The 25,993-nt window shown below is 35.5% G+C and overlaps 1 protein-coding gene and 1 long non-coding RNA gene across 6 annotated transcripts in view; one reads left to right on the top strand and one right to left on the bottom strand.

The window, feature by feature from the left end:
* The window catches only part of CTNNA3 (catenin alpha 3), a 1,664,912-nt gene that overhangs the window by 1,469,663 nt on the left and 169,256 nt on the right, over positions 1-25,993 (top strand). For all 5 annotated transcript variants that reach the window (XM_072823257.1, XM_072823258.1, XM_072823262.1 and 2 more), the window contains one exon: positions 9,424-9,516. In XM_072823257.1, the coding sequence (XP_072679358.1) occupies positions 9,424-9,516 (93 nt within the window). The remainder of the gene's footprint in view (positions 1-9,423; positions 9,517-25,993) is intronic.
* LOC140631917 (uncharacterized) lies at positions 1,207-8,526 on the bottom strand. Its single transcript, XR_012029464.1, has 3 exons — positions 8,379-8,526; positions 4,374-4,496; positions 1,207-1,429 (listed from the first exon to the last, which is right to left on the bottom strand). It is a non-coding gene; the product is annotated as an uncharacterized lncRNA (long non-coding RNA).

Genomic DNA, 25,993 nt, shown 5'->3' with positions numbered 1-25,993 from the left:
CCTGGAACCAGATTCTCACTCTTCATATTATGCTTTGCCACAGTTCTTGCCTCAGTGTAAGAACTTTGGCAAAATACTTAGCTCATGTTTTCTGCTCATAATTTGGAAATAGAATATAAACTCACAACTCTGTCCAAACATATTTAATATTTTTGCCAATCTGTATAGATTAATTCATAGAACTAGAAAGAAGAACAAAGAATGACTCAGGAGCATTTTTTTTTTCAAATTTATTGACACACTTTTGCTCATGCTAGGGACCAAAATCATCTCAAGTTTGGTATAACTTGAAGCTGAGACAACATCCTGATAAATGATCAGGATTTCTTTTAGTTGAGTTTCTAAAGACTATATATATGGTTCAAGGTAGTGGCAGTGGAGCAATGAAGAAAGGCTGAATCATCATCTATTTGCTCCAGATGCCAAGTTTACAGGTCTAGAAATTATATCCAGCAGGGGGAGGAGTAGCTTTAGGACCAATCTACTGGTGTGCTGCTGATCACAACCCCTAGATACCTGGCCCACCTTGCTCTATAAGCAATATACTCATGCTGCTTGAAGCTTATTTTCTAGACTTGGAAATTTTAAGTATTCAGTTACCACCTTTACCTTGCATTTGTGACTACCAAGCTGGTCCATAAAATTAACACAGGACTTACTTTGAAGAAGTATTTTATTAAGTGTGCAATCCTGGACAGGTTTTGATAACTCTAGGTCTCAGTTTCCTCAACTACGGTATTGAAATTTTAACAATTGCCTCCTCAGGTTTATTGTTAAGATTGAAAGAGGAAAGGAATGTGGAATAACCCAGCGGAGTGTTGTTAATGAATAATTAAATGATTAAAAATGATTTCCTCACCTTTCTGTTTTCAAAAAGAAGAATGTCAAGGGTCCCAATCTGGAGGCATCTGGGTGGCTCAGTTGGTTAGACTCTGCCTTGGGCTCAGGTTATGATCCCAGAGTCCCTGGATCAAGCCCCACAGAGAGCTCCCTGCTCAGTGGGAGGGGGTCTGCTTCTCTCTCTTCCTCTGCCCCTCTCCCCACATGTGTTCACTTGCTTTCCCTCTCTCTCAAATAAATACATAAAATCTTTTTTTTAAAGGATCCTGATCTGAATCTAGATGTTTCTCATAGTTGAACTTTCCAAAAACATGCTTTCATTCAAACCCTATTCTTTATGGCTTCATTAGTCTTTCATATCTTTATTTAAATGTCAAGCTGGAATACTTCTTATGACAGTTTCCATGAATTAGACATTCAGTCCTGGGAATTAGAGCTGGATCACCAGCTCATTTGGTGGTTGAATAAGTACCATGATATTGATGATGCCACTTTCATTTATGACCCTCTTGCTGATTTGCTGTGTGCTTTTCCACAGTTATTAGCCTCATTGGTGTCTTCAGAAAGAGGCATGACTGTCACAAGCTTCCTGAGAGAAAGAAGGCTTAAGGTTACAATATACTTTACCCTGTGTGATTCTATCATTACTTGAGTCCTTAGAAAGACTTTATGTAAAGTTAAATGATTGTAATGATCACCCCTTATGATAATCATCATAATCCAGGTTCAACCATAAGGCATTTTGTATGATTAACTATTTGATGGTTGCGGGCCTGGATAGGTTTTTAAGTAGAAAACTAGTAGAGACTTATTTCATAGAAAATACATGAACAACTAAGGCTGTGTCTCCTCTGTCAGCAGTATTATATGTGTTCAGGATTGCTTTGCCCAAGTTGTCCTATTTGATTACATGTTTAATTACATCCTCTTATACATTGTAGATGTAGTCTTTCCTCTTACTTTACTGTTTTTTTTTAATATATTCTGCAACATAGCTTTGTCAAACTGTATTTCCATTGTTGTAGCCTTTAAGGGATATACTACTCACCCAGGCTTCTTAGTTTCACCATATGATAACTTATATGGTGTTATATTCTTAGCATGTTGGAAAAGAAGAAATGGCTTGTGAAATATAGAGAGATGATAATGGTATCTAGAGGCAGTTTTGAATTGTTTTTTGAAAAATTATAAGAAGAAAACTCACCAATGATCTATTGTGGCAAATAGTGATATGTGTCTTTATGCACATCATTCTTTATTTTTTCCTCTTTTTATTTTCTTTCTTGTATTAATGCACTAAAAACCATATTTTTGAGCACTTACTTTTTGCCAGCATTGTGTTAGGCATTAGAGTTATAAAACAGAATAATATATGCCTTCTCATTCCTTGTGAGAGTGAGAAGATATATCTATTCAGGAGAGGAACCATATTTCTAATTGGTATGATGAATTAGAATGAATTTGTTTCAACTGAAATCAGTGGATTTACCAGATCTCTTCTAGTGTTGAGGAGTCCCAGTACTGAAGAAACATTTCATCCACATTAACGCTATTTCTTCGATTTACATGAACTCATAAAATCTTAAAACTTGAGGGACTTCCAGAATATATCAAGTATTACTTACTTCCCATCCCTATTTTATAGATGAGAAAATTGAAGCATAGAAAAATTATGAGATTTGCCTAACAACATACAACTAATTGGTGACAAAGTTAGAATGGAAACCCAGGTATTCTAACTTCAAGTTCATTAAACTACCACAATATCACAAACCCACCAGCTTTCTGATAATACAAGAAATGCCTTCCCAGGTTAACCTGAGGTATTTTACACTCCTTTCCCTCTTCTGCCTGTCATTTCTAAGGAAATTTCTCTGTATATTACCATTCAATCTCAGTCTCAAACCATGTAACTCTAGGGAATATCTTTTATTTCCATTTAATATCTTTACCCTTTATCTCTCTTGAGGGCAAGAATTATGTTTTATTTGTCTCAAGATCTCCAGAATCTAGAATAATAGTGTGTTTGTATGCATGAAAGAAATAGACACTCAAATATGTTAGTTGAGATAACTTAATTTGATTTTTTTTAACTCTTTATTACTGATCAAACAAACTTGGACTATCACTGCATATCTTTAGGTAATCATTTCTTCATTATTAAACAAAATTGAAAAAAGTACCACAGAATGAAAGCAGCTCATTAAATCCTGGCATACAACTGTGACCAAATTTGTAATGTTTTCTTCAAAAATCTTGTGAGATAGTCTTGCATATGTTTGGTTAGGACTAAAATGAATAAATACCATACTGGTGTTATGTGCCCTCTTCTGTCTGATAACCATACTGGTGTTATGTGCGGTATGAGTTATCATCTCAGGTGTAGAAGAAAAAAAAAGGACTTCTTATTTTTGTATTTTCTAACACAGCCTGTTTTTACATTTTCTCATGGGGAATTTAAACATAGTCTTTGGAACTTCCCTTTACCTTTATCACTTGTATTGGGCTGGGTGAACCAAAATTCTAGATCAGTAGTTCTCAAACAGGGGTGATTCCCTCCTCACCCCTTCCCCCTGCCCTGTCATGTGGGGACATATGGAAATGTCTGGAGCTACTTTTGATTGTTACAACTTGAGAGGGTCCTACTTCATGTAGTGTGTAGAAGCTAGGGTAGTGCTAAACACCCCCACAATATACAAGTCTCTTGCAACCAGAATTATTCAGAGCAAGATGTCTGTAGTGCCAAGTTTGAGAGACTATTTTTCTAAAGGCTTAGATGTATCAAGACATCAGAATGACCCACCAATTACTTGTCATTTTCCCATTGTGGTTACCAGTGAGATACCCATTGACCTAGCCCATGCTGCTCCTTCAGGTGTACTACTTGCTGTTTCCACGGTACTTTAGGGGAAAATGTGAAACTCTGGTCTGAGTTTAGATGATGTTTTCTCTAAAGCCTTTTTACATACACACTGAACTTTTAATGGGACATGTAGACATCTTCCTACTCTTCCAAATCTGAGAATCTTGAGCTTCTGGAAGATCTCTCTGCACAAAATCTATTATTTCTAATTTCTATAGTCTTTATTTTTAAAAAATGAAATTTGGGAATCTTTGCCTCAAACTTTCCCTTAAGCAAGGAATCATTAAATCAACACTGAAGGCAAAAGGGATATGACTAAACATTACTCTATATTTTAAAAAATGTTCCATGAAATTCTTCTGACATTGATACCATGCTTATTAGTCATTAAATAATTTCTTTCTTTTGTCAGTTAGTGTATTTCTATTAAATACATATTATATTTTGTCTCAAGGTGCTCAGAGTGAGGTAAACAAGACAGATAATATCCTTATTCTCATGGAAGTTATGCTCTAATGAGATAAGACCAAAACATATCCCCTCTCAAAAAAAAAAAAGGAAGAAAAATATAATTTCAGGTTTTGACCAGGACAGGAGAGTTAAAGAAAGAAATACAAGGTAATGAATAAATAAATGAAGTAGGGGAGGGATTACTTTTAGACAGACCGACCAGAGAAGACTGGATAAGGCTGAAGATAGGCATCGGAATTCCCATGGTGAGGAGGATCCAGCCATGTGAGAGCTCTAGGATCATTCCAGGCAAAAGAGCAGTGAATACACGGAGCCAAAGAACCTGGCATGGAAGGAGCAGAGGAGTGGGCCATGTTTGAGGAGTAGAAAAGGAGCCTGTTTGTATGTTTTCAGCAAAAAGGCATTTCTTAGTTTTCTATAATTTGAAATTATGTATTAATATACCTACCCCTCTTATACAAATGTATTTTAATTTGAGACTCTCCACTTTGACATTCCAAAATCATCCTGTGCTATCAGCTCATCTAGGAGGCCCTGACCAAGCATGCTATTCCCACTGTCTGCTTCGGAAGATCCCCATAGCACCCTTCCTAACAGCCTCCCTGAGTATCAGACTGCTCCTGACACTGCTGGGGCAGTTACTTGATTTTAGTAAGACAGTGATGGATAGTCACAGAAATATGATTTATGACCAAATCATCTGCAGGATTTAGAATTCAACTTTAATTTGAGAGGAAAATGTCAAGCATGACTCTTAAAACTAGACTATATTTTTCTTGTTTTTTTTTTCTCTTTTTTTCCTTCTTTCTCTTCTTTTCTTTCCTCTTTTCTTATCTCTTTGGTGACCACAAGTTTCTTTTTTTAAATATTTTAAATTTAAGCATTCATAAAGTCTGTGCCAGTGAATTTTTATGTATAATAATCCTGCATAGCATTCACTAGGAATGCTGAAAGAATTAATGAGATAAAGTCTGTAGAGAGCATTAAGTGCCTTGGGAAAAAAAGTTATATAAATGCAGTCATTTCTATCTCAGTAAGTCTATATACATTTATATATAAGTTTATTATGACTCTGAAGTTTAATGTGCCACTATAGTCATTGAAGCTCCAGTTTCTATATGAAAACCTCCGCCTGAATATTTCCAAGTTATATACTTGTTTCTGGCCTCTTGCATAAAGTGGGGCCTTATAATAAAATTTATAATAATAATTTATAATAATCACAAAAAATATTCAACTTCAATACTTTCTAGTCTCTGAGTAATGTTCCAGTTCATCATCTCATTTTATTCTCACAATAACCCCAAGAATTAGGTAATAGTTTTGCCATTTTACCAGGTGAGGAAACTAAGCTAATTTAAAATCACTTTGAGCTATCTAAGAAATGCTTCACAACAAACAAGAGTTAAAATAGAAACACATGAAATAAAAAAAAAAAAAAGAAACACATGAAATAGTTTTCCTAAATTCTCATATAAGAAATAGATGAATAATAACTGAGTTTATTAACACTCTTTCCAGGAAAAAAAAAAAAAAAAGAAGAAGAAGAAGAAAGATATCTTTCTCTTGGTTTGATTAAGAGCCCAGCTCAGAGAGGGGAAGTTATTTGCATCATCACTGAGAATCTATGTGAGAGAGAATCTTTGCTGGGCCCAGCTTAAGGGATAATTTAAATCAGATTAAAACAAATCTTTACTGGGAATTGAAGAAAGAACAATATGTGTGGAATTATATTAAACCTTGTTTAACACAGGACATTATATACTCAAAATGGGTTGAATGTAATTAGAAGCAGCTAGTAAGTATCAGATCAACCCAGAATAACAAATTTGGAGTAAAATGGAGATATTCAAATTGCCACAAATGTTTTATCCAAAAATATAAAGTGTGATGGGAGGAGGGTTAGAATAGTGGAAGAAGAGGAGAAAAAGTAATAGAAACAAAGAAACAAACTTTTCCTACACTCCAGCTGTTTGTTGGCGAAGTAATACTTACTTAAAGCTTCTTACTACAATTGAGCCTCACAATAAACTTCAGGGTTAGGTATTATTATGTAAAACTTTGTTCTGAGGAAACCAAAGTTTAAAATGGTACACAGGATCCCTGGGTGGCACAGCGGTTTGGCGCCTGCCTTTGGCCCAGGGCACGATCCCTGAGACCTGGGATCGAATCCCACATCAGGCTCCCGGTGCATGGAGCCTGCTTCTCTCTCTGCCTGTGTCTCTGCCTCTCTCTCTCTCTGTGACTATCATAAATAAATAAAAAATTAAAAAAAAAATGGTACACAAATGCCTGAAGTCCCACAATCACTGATCAGAGGGCCAGAATTCAAATTTAGGTCTCTATTACTCAACATTTTTGGATCTTTCTAATACATGACCCTGCTCTAAGATAGTTGGTCTCCCTTCCCCTAGAATGAAAATTAATTAGAAACACACACACACACACACACACACACACACACCTCTCAGATGTTTGCATCTTCCAAAGTTACTGGATGAGTAGGAGGAAGCTTTTTTTAAGAGTATAAAATACAGGGTACCTGCATTCCTCTTCCCTTTTACAATGCTTGCTTTATTATTATTTGTCTTCAGCACTGAAGTAGTTAATGTATCACCTCAAAAGTGATTAGAGTACTCCTATTTCTCTCTTAGTTCCACTTAATTTAACTATAACATTGTATATTTAACTTGTTATTTTTGCAATACCAGCCAACTGCTTGCCTTACAGAATGCAAAATGCTGCCAGCAAATGTTTTGAACACCCCCCCACTGATTTTGTTTCTGAAAAGAAGAGGTCAGTTGTGGTGGCTTTGCAAGAAAACTGATTAGTCCTATGTTAAAGACAACTCCTGCCCCTCCCCCACTACCATCCCCCCCCCCAAAAAAAACCAGAAGTATGTGGGCGTAAATGGTAGGCTTATTTCTTCCTGCAGTATCAGCAACAAAAATGGTACTTATGACTTCTGACAGCAGCGGTTGTTCTTAGTTTCTGTGTTTCTTAGTTTCTTAGTTTTTAAAGTGACTTATCACTTTATTTTGAGTTGAATAAAATAATGGAATCAATGATGAAGTTATATGTCACCTCACGGTAGAGTATAATCCAAGTTATTAACAGCAGACATTTATAAGGAACAGATCACAGTAGGGGCACCAGACAGCCTCAGTTGCAAAACAACAGGACCCAAGAAAAGGAATTTGATCAATTGAATTTATTCAGATGTTTCAGAGCTGGTGATATATCAAGGAAGGAAATAGCAAAGATTCTCAAGAATACTATGGGAAGAATACACAAAAATGGCTGATAGTAAAACATGTGTGATTGTGTAGAAGTTCCACAGCAGTGAACTCATGTTATTAATACCTAAGAAAATATAATAAATTGCCCTGTGACCATAGTTGCACAGTGTCACAGCAAAAAGGGGCTGCATGTAGAAACATACATACATAACAGTTACTCAAGGATATTAGAGGCCTTGCCAAGAAGAGGATCATTAATATCCAACTGGAATTCGTTGAAATAACTGCAGAGGATTGGGTGATGCTCAGTGCATCTCGTAGAGCTTTAACAAATCGAGGCCATTAGCGGTAGGAAATAGGTAGTTTTAATTATTGCAAGTTCCCATCTCTGGAGTGGTCCAAGGGAAGGTAAAATCTCCATAGCCTTGAAAATAAACAAAGGCCTGTGTGCAAAGCAAGGTTGAAGGGAAACCAGGGCTGGAATGGGGAGGCAAGCCCTGCCCCTTCCCAGTCTTTAACAGCCATATGTACAGAAGAGATCTTCCACTTTACATTTGGTTGCTTTTCATGAAAACTGATTTCTGCATTTCTTACCAAGGCTTTTTATTAAATGAATCATACATAATTTAAATGAAAATAAATATTAAATTAATTCTTAAGTGCTTTTACTTGAATTTGCAATAATGACAGATACCTTTAAATTATTGGCCCAATGAGATTAAGGAGAAGAGATTAAGTGAGATTAGGAAAAATAATATAAGATGGATAAAAAAATTAGTTTGAAATGTGGAAGATGGAAGCACAGTAAAGGTACAGTTAGGATGAGTGTTTGCTATTGCCATTGATAGATTTTCTTATTCTCATATCCAATCAGCTATCACTGATAATTTTACTTCAACCATTCAAAAACATGGATGTGCTTCTTGTAGTGATAGGACAGCAAGTAGGGCAGACCCAGTCCTTACCTCATAAACAACTGGCTGCCTGATTCAACAAACAATCATGTATGGTGAGCATTATGACAGTAGAAGTAGAGGGATCTGGAGAGGCTTGGCAGAGAAACCCAACGAACCCTTGTCTTCCTGAGCAGGACACCACCCTGATATAAGACGTTTGAGCTGAAATTGATAAAAGGAAATGGAAGTAGGTTAGCTATTTAGACACTGAGGTTGAAAAATTTATTATTTAATTTCCTAGAAAATTTAAATTCGTAATAACTTTTGTGGCATAAAAAATTCCATGGCATATAGTTTTAATTATAATTGTCCCATCTATTTATCACATGTGAACACCTACTTTATGATGACGACATAGTGCTTAGCCAAATTACTATTCATCCAGCAAAAATCTTCCTCTTGATTATTTTGCTTTCTTTTTCTTTCAACATTTATTGGGATATAATTCACATACCACAAAATTCACCATTTCAAAGTGTAAAGCCGATTTTTTTTTAGTATATACACACAGTCATGCAATCATTACCACTATCAAATTCCAGGATGTTGTGAGCATCCCAAGGAGAGACTGCACACCTATAAGCAGTCATTGTTCACTCCCTCCGCCTGGTTTAGGAACCACTAATCACATTTCTGTCTCTATAGACTTGCCTGTTCTAGACATTTCATACAAGTGGAATAATACAACATATGATCTTTTGTGATTGACTTATTTCACTTACCATAACATCTTCACCTATGTTGCAGCATGTATTAGTACTCCATTTCTTTTCAAAGCCAAATAATATTCTATTTTATAGAATTCTGTTTATTCCTCAGTAGGTGTTTGTTTGAGTTGTTTCTACTATTTGGCTATTACAATTGGTGGAGCCTTGAACATTTTTTTTTTTACAAGTTTTTGTGTGGACACATATCTTGATTTATCTTGGGTGTATATCTAGGAGTAGAATTTCTGGGTCATATTGATAACTCTGTGCTTTCTTTTTGAGATACTGCCAGACTTTTTTTTTTCCATTTGCATTCTCACCAGCAATGCTTTGCTTTCTTTTTATAGACCCCAGAGGAACTGGAGGATGTTTCTGACTTGGAGGAGGAACAAGAGGTACGCAGTCACACCAGCATTCAGACCGAAGGGAAAACTGACCGGGTAAGTTACCTCCCTGGGAGGAGAGTTTTATGCTGTGCCCTCTTCTTGTCAATCAGGCAGCCTCTCACAGGTGGGACTCCTGGATCTGGAGATGGTTTTGTAAAGCACAGGAGGAAGAGCCTCAGAATCTAGGGGCTGCAGCATGAGGGGAATTACTTCCTTGACCTTGAAAGATCACAGTGAGACCATTTTTGGTCAGGTAGTAAATCGCTTCATACCACTTTTGATCTTTATAGTAGTCAGGGGAACATGAAATTGAAATGTGTACACATTTGTTTAGGGTAGAAAAGAGAAACCAAGAAGTTATAAATATGCTCTGAAATTCTAGGAGAAAAAAACACTTCTGTGAAACTTACCCTTTTACTTTTCTTCCTTTCTGCAATGTTGCCTTCTCCTCTTACCCTCAACACACACATATACACACCTCTCCAAAGATGCTGATCAACTTCTGAATTACTCTGAGATGTTGTATTTCACTTTACTTAGAACCAGTGAAAATTTGGTTTCCTAATCAGTGATAGCTCTCTGCTGCAGACCAGACTACAGAATTTGGGTCTGAAAGCCAGGCAGTATAGCGTAGTAGCATAGCAGCTAAGACTGGAACACATCTGAATTAGTCATTCCTTGCTGTGTTATCTGGGAAACTTAGTCAGCCTTTCTCTAACATGGTTCTCTGATCTGTAAAATAAGAATACTACTGGTACTCTCGATATGTGGATTATTGTGAAAATAATTAAGTTAACTAGTAGCGTACTTCACACACTGCTTAGCTCATAATAAGTTCTCAATAATCATTAGTTGTTATTTGTAGTTGTAGTATGGATAGTATAATTATTATCACTATTATATTATTATTATTAGTAGTAGTAGTAGTAGTAGTATTTTAATTGGTTAAATTCAGTGACATTACCTTAGGAGATGGATAGAAAAAGAAAAATTTAAGACAGTTCCATATGCTCAAATGTTCAGATTACTTAGAATTGACATATATTAGTCACTTATGTTCTATTAGAAATGGTGATTTTCTTGAGCTTCCATTCCTTGATGATTATTTGGGTTAATTCTCAACCCTCCAGAAGCCAGTTCATGTTGGAAACTCTCTGGGGGCACCCAGCATCTGAAATAAGTTTCTTTCAAATCTAGTAGGCATCTTTGGTAAGAGATCAATTTTCACAAATGGCAATGGATTTGGAAATAAATTTTGCTAACAGTATAGTTTGCTCATGCTTTCAGGTAAGTAAATGAGTGATTCACTTAGGCTATGGAGGTAGCCACTAGAGGGGGAGAGTAGCTGTCAGGACTTACAAAATAATTGATGGAGGAACTTTTGTTACAATACAGGTACCTTTTAGGATTCTGGGATTAGGATCAACATACTATACTTCTTATTCTGGATCATCACATATAGACAATGAAGTTTTGCTTAAGACTTTGAGACTTAGAAACTTCAAATTTCTTCATCTAAAAATGGAAAGAATAATAACATGCCTCCTCACAACATTATTAATAACTTCAAAGAGGATAATGCAAATGAAAGCCTTTTATAACATTTATAAAAATTTATGCTTATTTTCTTAGCATATATTTTAAACTTCTTATACTACTATTTTGATTTGTAATTTTGCTCTTGGCTGGGGTTACAGGCCAGCTAGATACCCCCTGACTATTGTAAGGTAAGAAGTTGATGATCTCCATGGTCCTGGATCTTAAGAATCTTTCATGGAAGCTACTGTTTCTAACCATGTAGAAATCACCCTGGAACTGCTCTGTATTCTGGATTTGTGTTCTACTGTGCAAAGTTCCCTGACAGGCCAGTTTGTTTGGAATGCCCCTGGCAACACCCTCGCTAAAGTCTAGTGGCAAGTTAGCACCCTAACCATCAAATCTACTGGGAGTAACATTATATACAACCTGGTCAGTTGCTGCTCTAGTAAATCTCCCTGCATAAATTCTGAGTAGCTTAGATTTTATTCATTTCCTGCCTTGAGGCTTCTCTGAAATTGCTGTGTGGAATCCCTCTGGAAGCTGTTCAGATATTCTAATACATACACAATCTTATGTGAAGCATTAACACTCCACAGAGCAACCTTGATGAACACTCTTATATTCCTTGGATAGACCATTTTGCATTTTCCATAGGTCTTCAGAGGGTTCCCAGTGGGATCAAGCCATACCTCTACCATGGCGAACACCTTGATAATATATCTTTGGATTTTCCCTACTTTTTTTTTTTTTTCCCTGATCCATTCTTCCCAGACTCCCAGTTCTGTTCCCCAAGATTTCATCCCAGAATAAGTTACCTTCCATTTTTAGGTTCTGCTTTTGACGAAAAATAAGAGAAGATAGTCACAGCATATGAACTACTTAATTATCACATTAACTTTGATATATTTATATATTATCCTGATACATTTATATATTATCCTTTATTATATTATTACTAATAAGATCACTGAGGCACAGTTTTATATAACTTGTCTAGTAAGTGGATTATGTTTTCAGATAAAGAACTTTGGTGATTACTACATGTCAACTCACTTAAAATACAGTTAGTGAAATGAGTCTTTTACTAACAAGCAAATAAACCATCACCACCACCACAATGAATTTATTCACCATCAGTGGAAAGAAGTGCTGTAGTGGTCTGAGAGATGGAGGAAGAATACAAATTTTCTTTTAAATGTTAAAGGGCAATTACTGTATAGTATGGGTAATTAACTCAAATAAAAATCTCTCATTGAATATCTGACTTGTGAGTTTATTCCTACAGATTCTGTACCCATAGCAGGCCAGCTCAAAATGTCCCCCACCGAAACACCTGAGCAAAATGATCATGTTTAGATAAGTTTTATGATTTCTTTCATGTATCTTGCACCCCTAACAGACCTCATATTCTCTATTTTTGTAATTCTATGCTTGGAATATATTCTGTGTTCAGTCTCATATGCATTGAGACTATCTAACATTCCTGAAGTTTGCATCCACTGGACTGAGTATATCTTTTGACATATTTCCCAAATACCATCAGTTTGAGAAGATATCGTAAGATTTTGAAATGGATTGAATACTCATGCCATGCTCTGGTCACTGAACAAGACATGTGCTTGAGTTCCTTTTTGTTTGCTGTTAAATGTCTTTTTGGTTCTTGGATTATGCAGACTCTGCTATATCGAACATGTAGTAGAACCAATTTCAGGCACTGTTTAGTAATGGAGTGACAATTATTTATTATCATTTTACTTTCTGCATTTCACTCCCAGTAGCTTTGGCTCAACATCATCTGTTATTGCTGTCATCAGTGGCAAATGCCACTGGGCATTGTAAAGGTCTATAACCAACAAATAATGATTTAGAGTCCACGGTCAATGAGAGTGAAATACTTAAAGACCAGTAGTGCATACCTTATGAAATAGCAAAGGAACAGCAGTAGAAATTAGTGATTATTTTAATTATTAAACATGAATACTCACTGGACCAATAGTGTGGTTATATACAGTAATCAGGCTTTCCACAGTGATATAGGAGTGTGATTTTGCTATTGATTTATAGAACATTCTTTAAAGATCTCATTGTTTATTCTGTTCATGCTCTTAGCAAGGATAAAATAGAAATCTTTTATCTTAAAAACTGAAATTTGAAAGAGACATGAAAATAGACTCCTGTGAAGAACATCAAATTTCTAAACCTACTGATAATAAGACTTTTTGGTAAGTCCTAAAGCTTTCTAAAGATTATACTAAATGCATGCTAACTCATATTTTCCATTTAAACAGAACAGTGCCAGCTATCATTTAACACTTTATAGTTTACAAAAAAATTCCAAATTGCTGTCTTAGTTAAGAAAAGCCCTGGAGTTTATTTTTTCCCTTGATTTTACTAATTAGGGAATTTAGCTCAAAGAATTTCAGTAGTTTATGCAAATCATGTAGGCGGGAGCTAAATCCCAGGTCTTTTGGCACCAACCATGCTCTATCCAATATAGCACACTTGTAAACTTAAGTAGAATCTTACCATCCCTCAAGATCTCGTTGCCCTCCTGTTACAGCCAGCATTATGGAGTCGATATTACAATTCCTCTACTAGAAAAATGACTCATGAAACTAAAGAGCATAAACCATAAGTATCAGATCTTCTTAAGCCTCACAAGTTTCAAAATGTCTCAGGGTTACAATCTTCCATAAATAACAAGATTGCTTTGTTGATTACCATTCAGAAACTATATAGTGGCCAGTCCTCAGCAGTGTCTTCTGGTGGATAACTTCACTTAGATGAAGTAGAATATTAATCAGATAGAGTCAGACAGTGGCAGACCTTGTAGGACAACAATTCTAGATATCCAAACACAGAATCTAGAGAAGAGAGGCAGTTTATTCCTCAGTCTCTTATCACATTGACCTCTGTGATATCTCCATAGAGCAAGCATTCTAATTTCTAGATTTCTAGATTTCTCCCCTCATTTAAGAGACTCTCAGGAAATAAGTAAAGTGTCAGCAGGGTGGTGGCTAAAAGTATGTTTCTTATGCTTATCTGGGGGACTGCAGTAGTTTTAGAAAGACAAGAAAACATGAGGCACCTGGGTGGGTTAGCCCATTAAGTGTCTGACTCTTGATCTCAGTTCAGATCTTGATCTCGGGTCATGAGAAAGAAAAAGACACAATAAAATAGATTGAAAGAGAGTTTTGTGAGTGGGGAGGGTGAGCAAGTGACTTGTCTTTACTATGATCGCCTTATAATGTAGAGGTGTATGCACATGGGAATCGTATAAGCTGTAGTTCAAATCTGGGTTCAACCTATTACTATCCATTTGATCCTGGAAAAGTTAGTTTACATTTCAAACAGTTTTCTCATCTGTAAAATTGTGATAATAATAATAACAGTATCTATATTCATTCTTGAAGATTAAGCTAGATACATGAAAAATTTCAATTCAGTTCCTGGTATTTAGGAAGTGCTCAATAAATTTTATTTTTATTTAAAAATGAGTTTTGTGGTAAGTGTAGACTTGTGTGTTAGTGTTATACTTTGACTTCCTTTTGAGTAGTTCAAAGCTTTGTAGGGTACCTGGGTGTCTCAATAAGTTAAGCATTGGCCTGTGCTTAGGTCATTATACCAGGGTCATGGGATTGATCATCCTTTATGGAATGAAATCTTTTCATTTGCAACAACATGGATGGATCTAAAGAGTATAATGCTAAGTGAATTAAGTTAGTCAGAGAAATACCAATACGATATGATTTCAGTCATATGTGAAATTTAAGAAACAAAATAAATGAAAAAAAATTTTAAAAAGAGGCACCCCCCCCCAAAAAAAATCAGACTCTTAACTACAGAGAATAAACTGATGGTTACCACAGGGGAAGTCAGTGGGTAGATGGGTGAAATAGGTGAAAATGATTAAGAGTACACTCATCATGATGAGCACTGAGTAATGTATAGAATTGTTGAAGCACTATATTGTACACTAGAAAGTAATATAACACTGTAAATTAACTACACTGGAATTAAAATAAAAAAATAAAATTTCCTTTTATTTCTCTACTCTTATCCAAGAAGAACATATGTCCTAGTAATTCTGACTTCTGTGTATACTACTTGAACGCCAGTAGGTCTAAAAAGTAAACAAAAGATTTTGTTCTGTCTCATACAATTTAAACTTTGATGATAGTGTCTTGTAGATGAGACATTTAACATTACTGACAAAAGCCAGACTTTTATTTGAAAGTATTTGAAGCTGTGGTCTCAAAATGCTGAAATTCAGTTTAGTGAGCATAACATTAAGAAAAACACTTAAAATGTATGATTTCAATTGTAGTCAGATCATATTTCATCATGATGAAATTATACCACCTTTTAAAAGATATATTGTTCTTTGTATTTCCTGATGATCCAAAATTAAAGAAATTGTAACATGTAGTCTTTGATGATTATGATTTATCATATCTTTAATGTTATATTCCCTTTAGAGTATATAGTTTGCTCTGTCTTAAAGAATATCTTTAAGTCCATTGAATCTATATAAGTTCTATACATAGAAGTAATTGGGACAGAAGTAAGAACAGTTGCCTAGGTTACTGGACACAACCTCAAAATGTCAACAGCAGCAAATGAATTGGAGCATGTCAAATCTTAAAATACAGGAGATGTTTCTTGGGTTAAAAAAGAACAAAAAAACATCATGTTGGTGATTGGGAGAATGTCCTCTTTGTGACTTTTTACATGCTGAATCAGCTAAACACCCTCCAGTGACAATAGGAAAATGCCATGAATGGGTGGTTTATTTTAAAAATTGGAAACATTTTAATAGGCCCTATTTATTATTAGAATACACTCTCAATAACTCAAATTTATACTGAATTAACATACAAAATATGGTAAGACATGACCTCATTACTTTTCTCTTGATATAATTTGGTTTAAGTTGTTATGGGAAACGCAGTTTACATAAGCCTGGATGAAATTGCATTATTCAAGCAGTGCTACACTAAGCAATGTATTTTCTCTTCATTGGTTCTCTTTAATTTCTACTGTGTACCTGGCAATAAATCTGCTTTCCTGTCTTTCTGGGTGATCATTCTCAATGCTTCATGGTTTCCTCTTCCTTTATCTACTTCTCAATCATTAGGGTTCACTGGAGTTCTGATTTAAGCTCTATAGTACTCCAATTCTTCCCAATTTTCCTGAACACTCTCATACAGTCCCAAAATTTCTAATGTCTACATAGATAACTGAATGTAGCCACATCCTGTCTTGTAAACTCTGGCTACTTACATTGACAGGCCTGTAAATTTTCTCTCCTCCTGTGGCACTTGCTGTTTTTTTCTCTCCTCTTGTGGCACTTACTGTTTCCAAGCCTGAATGCATTGCCTTACCCTACAAATCTACTCTAACTCCTGTATTCCTTATGACACTTCTGTACATTTGGTTGAACACATCTGAACCTGGGAGCCATTTTTTTTACTCCCCTCCACAGCTAGTCATACAACAGGTTCCAACTTTACTATCTTTACTAATATTTTCTGAACTTGTCTATTTTTTCACCACCTTCATCATCAGTACTTTCAAAGAAAATTTGCATTGGACAAAGTTAAACAGGAAAGGAAGGCTCTATTTAAGGCTATTCCAGTAGGAGAGAGAGACCAGAACTTTGTTTGCATTTGACTGTCCTGGAACAAGGGGCTGTAAATTTTTGAGAGATGGAGTGAGGGAGACTTCAGGCCAACTGTTTTTTTAATTGGCTTTGCCCAAAGGAAAAGGGACATTCTCTCTCCTCATGACAGAAGGCACTTTTACAATGTGGAACAAGGTGCTGTCTAAAGTTAGGTTCCTGTCCTCCCACAGAGCCTAGGAGGTAGGGGTTCTATCTTCTCTGATGATTGCATTTCAAAGGGACAGCTCTCTAGTTCTCAAGAAAGTCCTTGTTCATAAAGCTGTTGAGAAGCATTTAGGAATATTTACATCTTAAAAGGGCAAAGAGAGAATTTATAGTTACAAGATCTGTAAAGTATAGACTGTAAGAAAAGAGAGATGGGGCCTAGAGTCAGAAGGTAGACTGTCTAAGACTTAGTCAAGCTGAGGAGAACGTCAAGACCATCTTGGTCACTATCTGATGATTGTGGTCACTATCTGCGTGACCTATCTGAGGTCCGGTTCTATCATCTCTCAACTAGATTTCCTTAAGTAGGCTCCCAAATTATCTCCTGCCTTTATTAAACCTCCATTCTCTCACTTGAACTTGAGATGATATTTTGAAAGTGTAAATCTGTCATCTATCACCATGCATACACCTTCTTCAAGGTCTCACTGTCTCCCCTTATCCTTAGCACAAAATGGTGTTCTTTAATGCCCTGTGTAAAACAACCAGATTCTGCTTCCTGCTTCTTTCTTCTGCCTCATGTTTCACATTTTCTCTCCAATCCCTTTCCATTGTATGCATGTCTTCCTTCCCATAAGCAAGCACCAGGCTCTCTGGTGGTCTTCCCTCACATCCCTCAACTCATCAACTTCCTCTTCACCAATGAAGACCTGCTCATCATTAGGATTCCAGGTTGCCATTGACTTCACTAATACAAATCTAAGAGTAGTTTCCTTCCGACATTCAGGCCTGGATCTGAATGTACCGCGTGGAGATTCCCATATCATGACATTCATTGTGCATGCATAATTTCTTGCATAATGATGTTTATTTTCCATTCATTAAACCTCATTAGTGCAGGGAATGTGATTTTTATCTCATTTGGTGTTATATTTTCAGAAAGTCCCACATTGCCTGGTACAGGTATGTGAGAGACAATGAAGAGAATCTTCCTTTTGTAAGACATTTTGCCTCAGAAGTATACTAGAGTTCCTCAAGATATTGAGCCTAGAGGATTACATTAATTTCTTTCTTGCTCTTTCTTCCTTCCAACAGTTGTACCTACTTGTGTCAGGTAAATCTTACTATAAATTGCTAGGTCGGTACTCTGAAATATTCAGTGGCTCTCTATTACCTAGTCCCTGCTAGTATAAATATTATTAGCTCCACTTTTTTTTTGCCAAAATCCTTTGCAATACCCCCTTATTCCTGGCTCTATAAAGTATATAAATTCAAAACTTTAAAAAAGAAATTTTATTTATTTATTCATGAGAGACACAGAGACTTAGGCAGAGGGAGAAGCAGACTCCCTGCAGGGAGCCAATGCAGGACTTGATTCCAGGACCCCGGGATCATGCCCTGAGCCAAAGGCTGACTCTCAACCACTAAGCCACCCAGATGTCCCAGAAAACTAAAGTTTAAAACATTGCATATTATTTTATCCCAAAATTCTTGTACTAGAGTTCTTTTAATAAATATGTCTTGAGATCTCAATCCAAAAAGATTGTTACCAAATAGCTAACATACTTTCATTTATTAGACAATGGAATCATTGAAATATATACATTTTAACCCTGCCTTGGTTTCTGGGAAATTCTGAGGTAAAATTAATGGCCTAGTAATTAAACTTAGGTATATTTGACTCTTTGTTCTCATTCTATTCTTTTGTTTTTCCTTAGACATAATTAATCTCAAATACAAATTCTGTTTAAAATATTTAAAATATAACTATTTTATTACAGTTTTCCTCCAATATATTGTTCTTTTTACTACTGAGGTAATATATTTTAGAGTGAGAGGAGAAAGCATATGCAGTATTGGATGCCTGGATGACTCAATTGGTAGATCATGCAATCTTGATCTCAGGATCCTGAGTTCAAGACCCACATGACGCATAGAGCTTAAAGGGGAAAAAAAGCATCTCCAGTGTTATATCTTTTTACAGTAATTTCAATGTCTGTAATTTAAGGATAAATCTCTTTACTCTTTTGTTTAATTATAGAATAGAACCTTGGCACTTATAAATGTATATATACTATTTTTTAACATTATTGGATAACCCAAAAACTCATGTATGAAGTTATTTATAAGGCCACTGGAGCACGAATTTAAGTGACACATTGTGATATTTATATGCAATTCACTTGCTCGTTAGTGAAATGAGCCTTCCTCCAAGCTTTAAATAGAGTATTTTCTTCTCGTTGATGAATTCACAGCAGAGGAAATAGCAAGTAGAAAAGCCTTGGAGGCAAATGTTAGTGAGGCGAGAGGAGGTCTCAAGCTGAAAAGGAGAGCTGATCTTGTAGGGAACATAAACCACTGTAAGCTTTTTGGCTGTTATTTTGAGTAGGATGGGAAGCTATCAGAGGGCTTTGAGCCAGAGAGTGACATAGATACTTATACTTTAAAGGGGTCATTCTGAATGCTGTGCAGAAAATAGTCTGAGAAATGCTATAGGAGGAAGTGGGAATTTAGGAAGTCATTGCTGTTTACCCAGGTGAGAAATGGAGGCTGGAATCAAAGGTTTTAGAAATGGAGAAGTTGAGAGCTATTGATTAAGCATAGATTATATATGGTAATGATAACTGAATTTGCTGAAGACTTAGATATGAGTATGAGAGAGAGAAAGGAGTCAAGGACACCACAAGACTTTTGACTTGTGAACTGGGAATGTGGACTTGCCATTTATGTCAATATGGGGGGGGGGACTGAAGTGAGCAGCTTGGAGATGGAAGAACAGAAGTTAATTTTAGATATGTCTGGTCTAAAAAGTCTATTAGACAACCAAAGAAAATGTCAAGTAGGCAGCTTTGAAATTTATAAACTAGAATGGAAGTCACCTCACATACATAGCTTTATATTATCATTTTATGACCTTCTAAATTTACATTGAACTTTTACATGTTACATGGTGACAATTTTTTTTTCCTCAAAAGAAATTGGTATTTTTGATCAAAATAAATTGATATTTTAGCTTTAGGTCTTGTTTCCTTCTACTTTCAGACCTAATCCCCAGCAAATCTCCTCTTTTCTGACACACTTACTCTTTCAAACATCAACTTTTTTGCAAAGCCACCAGTAATTCCCCTGCTTAAAACTATACCGGGGCACCTGGGTGGCTCAATGGATTAAGCGTGGGCCTTCAACTCAGGTCATGATCTCAGGGTCAGAGGATTGAGCTCCCTGTCTGGCTTTCTGCTCTGTGGGAGTCTGCTTCTCCCTCTCCCTCTGAACCCACCACGAGTGCTCTCTCCCTTGTGCTCTCTCTCTATCAAATAAGTAAATAAAACCTTAAAAGAAAAACAAACAAAAAAACACAAAAACTATAATATGATTCCCAACCAACCTATAAACCTCCTGACCTCACTTTTTATTTTTTTTCCATAGTACCTCCTTTCACTGTGACATACTATCTATTTATTTGTCTGTTAAGTCATCTACTAGATAGTGAATTCAATGAAGGCAACTATTTTAATCTTTTTTCCCTTTTGATGTATTCCCCATACTTAAAACAGTATCAGGCACATAGTAAATAGGCCATAAATATTTACTGAATGAATAAATAAATGAATGATGTTGACCTTATGATGTGCTTTGAGAAAAGGAAAATGTGTAGAAACTTTGGGGGAGGGGTTGTTTTGGATATAACATTTCTATCTAACCAATACATAATTTGCTTACAAAATAAGTGAGATAATTATAATTTTTTTTTAAAAAATAATGCTTTTGTAAAGAATTGCCATAGTTTAATAAAGAAGAGGATAGTCATTTGGAAAAATTTTCTGAGGCTAAAGTGTTTAAACAATTCTTTGCCTTGTCCAGTTGAGGTGCTTATAATGGACATCTGGCTTCCAAGTGCTGCCCTATTTTTTTCCATTCTCTGAATTATTCTCATTGAAAATTTTCTATTTCTTTTAATGTTGAAAACATAACATATATAAACTAAATAATTTTGAATTATTAGCCTAGAGTGAAATATGAAATACATGCTTGCTTCTTTTCCTACTAAGGACAATGTGTATCAAGTAATATTTAGGATAGTAAAAAAAAGGAGCTCAAGATAAAATATTGTTTTAAAAAATCCTTTGATATTCTAAAAATTACCTTGAGTACTGAAAGTAACGCAGTCTAAATCTGAGTTTCTATATATGCATATTTTTAATCAGTGAGTGATAATTAATATGTTTAATTTTTAGAAATGTGAACATGTATTTCTTATAATGAGTTGCATAGGCTATGACACTACCTATATCTAAGGCTTGGTTAAAATCCCATGTAAATATGAAGGAATATAGACCATAAAAATTTCCCTCAGAGTGGAGTCATCAGCTCTATAAAACTCATGTACTTGTAAGAAATAAGGCTTTTTAATATTTATTATTTTTTATTTATTTTTAATGTTTATTCAAATATAATTAACATACATACAGCAAATGTATTTAACATATAACATACAGTGTTTTGTTAGTTTCAGATGTACAAAATAATGATTCAGCAATTCTATACATTTCTCAGAGCTCATCAAAATAAGTGTACTCTTAATTCTGTTTATCCATTTCACCTTGCCCCACCAAACTCCCCTCTGGCAACCATCAGTAAGTCCTCTGTATTTAAGGTCTGTTTTTTTGTTTGTCTCTCTTATTTTGTCTGTTCATTTGTTTCTTAAACATTCATGAATGAATAAAATGATATGGTATATGTCTTTGTCTGACTGACTTAATTCACTTAGCATTATATGCACCCCTACATTTATTGCAGCATTATTTGTAATAGCCAAAATATGGAAACAACTCAAGTGTCCATCTACAGATGAATGAATAAAGAAGATACGTATGTATATACAATGGAATATTATTCAACCATAAAAAAGAATAAAACCTTGCCAATTGCAACAACACGAATGGACTTAAAGAAAAAAGTACTTTAAAAAGTCATACCTGGGGGCTCCTGGCTAGCTCAGTCAGTAGAGTATGCAACTTTTAATCTTGGGGTTATAATTTGGAGCTCCACACTGGGTAGAGTTTACTTCAAAACAAAATCTTGAAAAAAAGACGTCACACCTGGACATGTCTCCCTCTTTCTGATCTTAAGATAATTGAAAGAAAGAGAGCACAGTTTTTGGAATCAGACTCCCAAGTTTGAATTTTGATTCTGACACAGCTATTGACATTAGGTAAGTTACTTAACCCCTATGTCTCAGTTTGCTTATTCTTTTGGAAATGGAACTACTCACACCATAGAATTATTGTGAAGTTTATGAGTTAATATTTGTAAGAAATAGCACACAGTTAAGTGATAAAACTTTAGTGACCATGGTGCTTATTGCCACCAATACTGCTATCATTGCCATCATCATCATCATCATCATCGTTGTCATCATTGTCATTATCATCATTTGTGAATAGATTCACATTTATAACCTTTCTGTTAGCTCCTCAGGTTGGCAACATTCACTTTCCTGATTAGTCTTCAAATTCTCCAAAACAATCTGTGGAGAACCAATGTGATTGGCTGAGCCAAATAAACTTCCTTGTATGTGTAAAGCCTTTTGCGTAGGATTTTTTTTCATGGCTTAATTTGTGGACGGTGGCCTCTGAGTCAGGTTCCCGCACTGATCCATTTTTAAGCTGTAACTGAAAATAAAAGAAACTCTATGTTGTTTTCTTGGGTAGAAGATTACAACAGGAGCAATATCAGGTATAAGGAGACACTGGCTGTGTTGAATGTTAAGATAGGCACACAAAGGATAATATTACAAAAAATCAATGCCATACTATTGCCCGGGAACTAAGAGTCATCTGTATCCATGAAATGTCCACAAAACACTTGCTTGTATAATTCATGATCCTGGGTCATATATGCAAGGAATATGTGGTCCACAGAATAGAAATGTGGAGACATCACAACCTGGCTAATAAAATACATTTCACACTAATAAAAGCAAGTGCATTGTACAAGTAGGAAATTTGAATAAATTCTAGAAGTCTCTAACTTGAGAATATACAGCAACTGTCTGTTCAGGCTGTGTAGATAAGGGGAGGCATTCAAAATTTTCCTCATCAGTCCAGGGGATTTTATATAAAGTGTAAATTATGTACTTCCAAAGCAATAATTTAGAAGATTTTTATTCCCTCTACTCTCTAGCTACCATAAGCCCATCCTGGAAATTAAAAGTGATAGATTTTTGTCTCCCTCCTCCCTCTTAGGCTCAACTAGAGATGAAATGTTCAAATCCCTTTTCAAGCAAAATCCAGGGTGCAAAGGGATACCTAGATAGGTAATAAAGAACCTAGTTAGCAACGAATCACTTTATAGTTTCAATTTACTTGAAAGGTAGAACTTTAAAAGAAAGAAGAGTCCTCTTGAATTCACAATAAGACAAATTTATCTTTATAATAGTTCTTTTTCAAACTGTAAATAGCGGGATGCCTGGGTGGCTCAGCACCTTTGGCTCAGGGCATGATCCTGGAGTCCCCGTGAGGAACCTGCTTCTCCCTCTGCCTGTGTCTCTGCCTCTCTATCTGTGTCTCTCATGAGTGAATAAATAAAATCTTAAAAAAAAAAAAAACCCTGTGAATAGCACTGATTATAGTTTCCTGATGGAACTTTAAAATTTTACATATTACTAAAATTGAGTTTGAGAATATCAATTTTTAAACTCTTCCAATGTCCTGTTGTACTAAAATTGCATATCTATTCCTCTGGTGTAAATATGTGTCTTTGAATAAGCATGTCATTTTCTATAGCCTATTAAATCAAGAAGGAATTATATACCTGAAATTAGGCAAATGTTACTTGGATCACCATGATCATAGAGTTGGCATCCAAAGCATACTTTTGGGGAAGTTGGAATTATCATAGTCTTCCATGGAGGAGTCAGAATGACAAGAAAATACACTTCTAGTTTTAAAAAATTCAAAATTTATTTTCAAAAGTTATGTCTTTTATCCATAATGTATCTGGATATATTCTGGCATATCACAGTTGCCTACTCTAAGGATAATAATAATAGTAGTAGCAGTAATAACATAAGAATTATTTACCCAGTGCTTAATATATAGCAGGCACCTTAAATTTTTAAATTGTTCTGCAAATACTCTTTGAGGTACATATTACTATCTATCCCCACTTCAAAAATATATAGAGAGAAACACAATGGTTGTGTAAGAAACCAATATCACATAGTGTGAAGTAACAGACCTGAAATGTTCCTGCCCCCTGACCTACCTGCTTGTACTCCTGCTCTTCCACTGCACAACATAGCCACCCTTCCTACAGACCAGGCTTTCTATAGGACTGCTTGAAGAAAATCAGAGCATACTCCTGGCAAAAGTGCTGTATTTATGGGGGATGAAGACTGATACAAAAATCTGACCTTAAAATCTCATTCCAAATGGCAAGAAAATTCATTTTAAAATTGAGCTAAATGGAAGTAGAACCAGGGCTGTTATTATAGCTGTTATCCATATCCATTTGCTTGCGATTGTAAACTATATTAGGAAATGACAAAGTTAAGAACTACTGTTACTAAAATTTCTTAAGATTATATAAAATGAGGGGGTACCTGGCTGGCTCAGTTGGTAGAGCTTGTAACTCTTCATCTCAGGGGGTTTTGAATTTTTTAATTCAAGTCCCATGCTGGGCATTGAATCTACCTCAAAATATTTTTTAAAAAATATTTTAAAATTTTATAAAATTGAGATGCCTGGGTGGCTCCGCTGTTGGGTACCTGCCTTCGGCTCAGGTTTTGGTCCCAAGATCTGGGATCGAGTCTCACATCAGGCTCCCTACGAGGAGCCTGCTTCTCCCTCTGCCTATGTCTCTGTCTCTCTCTCTCTCCGTCTTTTTCTCTCATGAATAAATAAATAAATTTTAAAAAATAAAAAATAAAATTATATAAAATGGAGTGATGGAGATTCCATTTCCAGGTTACAGTTTCTGAAAATATGCAGAACTCCTTTAGTTCTATTTGCTTCTATTTTTTTTTTTAAGATTTTACTTATTTATTCACAAGAGACATGGAGAGAGGGACAGAGATATAGGCAGAGGGGGAAGCAGGGACTCGATCCCAGGATCCTGGGATCACGACCTGAGCCAAAGGCAAACACTCAACCACTAAGCCACCCAGGTGCCCTTGCTTCTATTTTTATAAGAGATACTAAGAGGTAAACAAAAGGGCCCTGGATTTAAAGTCATCATTGCTGGGGTAAATCCTGGCTCCTTTTGTTAGAGACTAGATGACTTTTACTAATTTATTTATTTCTCTGATATTGTTATTCCTTACATATCAGTTTAGTTAATTCATAGCTTGAAGTATTGTAATTGGAAAGAATGTATGTAAAGGATCTGTACAGTGATAGAAACATAATAAAGGCCTAACACATGGTCAGCTTTATTTTAGTATTTATAAAATGCAATAATATCTAATCATAAGGGACTCATATATTGTGCACTGAGTTTAGTATAAGCCCTTTAAGTCAAGGTGAACCAGAATACATTTAAAAAATGTGTTTTAATTTACAGGGAAGGAATAGAGAAATAGGCACGAAGAATGGGAAATGAAGAGGGGAAGAAGGAAAAAAGGAAGGAGGGATGAAAGAAGGAGGGAAGGGAGATTATGTTGAGATAGGGAAAGCCCTCTACTTATCAGGAGTGATAATGTGCAATGAACTGAAGAACATGAACAACACAATCTGTACTAGATAAAAAGAGTAAATATTTATTTTTGTGACCTTATGATAATAAAGGACTCTCTATGATACCAAAGGCAGAAAAACAAAGGAAAAAGCAAGTGAACTATACTCCTGAGAACATGAAAAAATAAACCAAAACAAACAAAGCACAAAATCAAGTCTGAAAAATTGTTAGAAGACATCAATTTGGAGAGCTAATAATCACAATTTATATAAGAAAGTGTTTATATATAAACAGATTTTCACCAATCACTAAGAAAGAAGATGAATCCACTTCCTCCATCCTACCTCCCACCAACAGAAAAATGGGCATAGGACCTGAAATGGGTAGCCATAAAAAAGCTATTTATTTACTTATTTTTTTAAAGATTTTGTTTTTATTTATTCATGAGAGACACAGAGAGAGACACAGAAGGAGAGGCAGGCTCACTGT

This window comes from Canis lupus, chromosome 4 (assembly GCF_048164855.1).
Source record: "Canis lupus baileyi chromosome 4, mCanLup2.hap1, whole genome shotgun sequence".
In the NCBI taxonomy this organism is placed as follows: Eukaryota; Metazoa; Chordata; class Mammalia; order Carnivora; family Canidae; genus Canis; species Canis lupus.
This window is presented reverse-complemented; position numbering and strand designations above follow the sequence as displayed.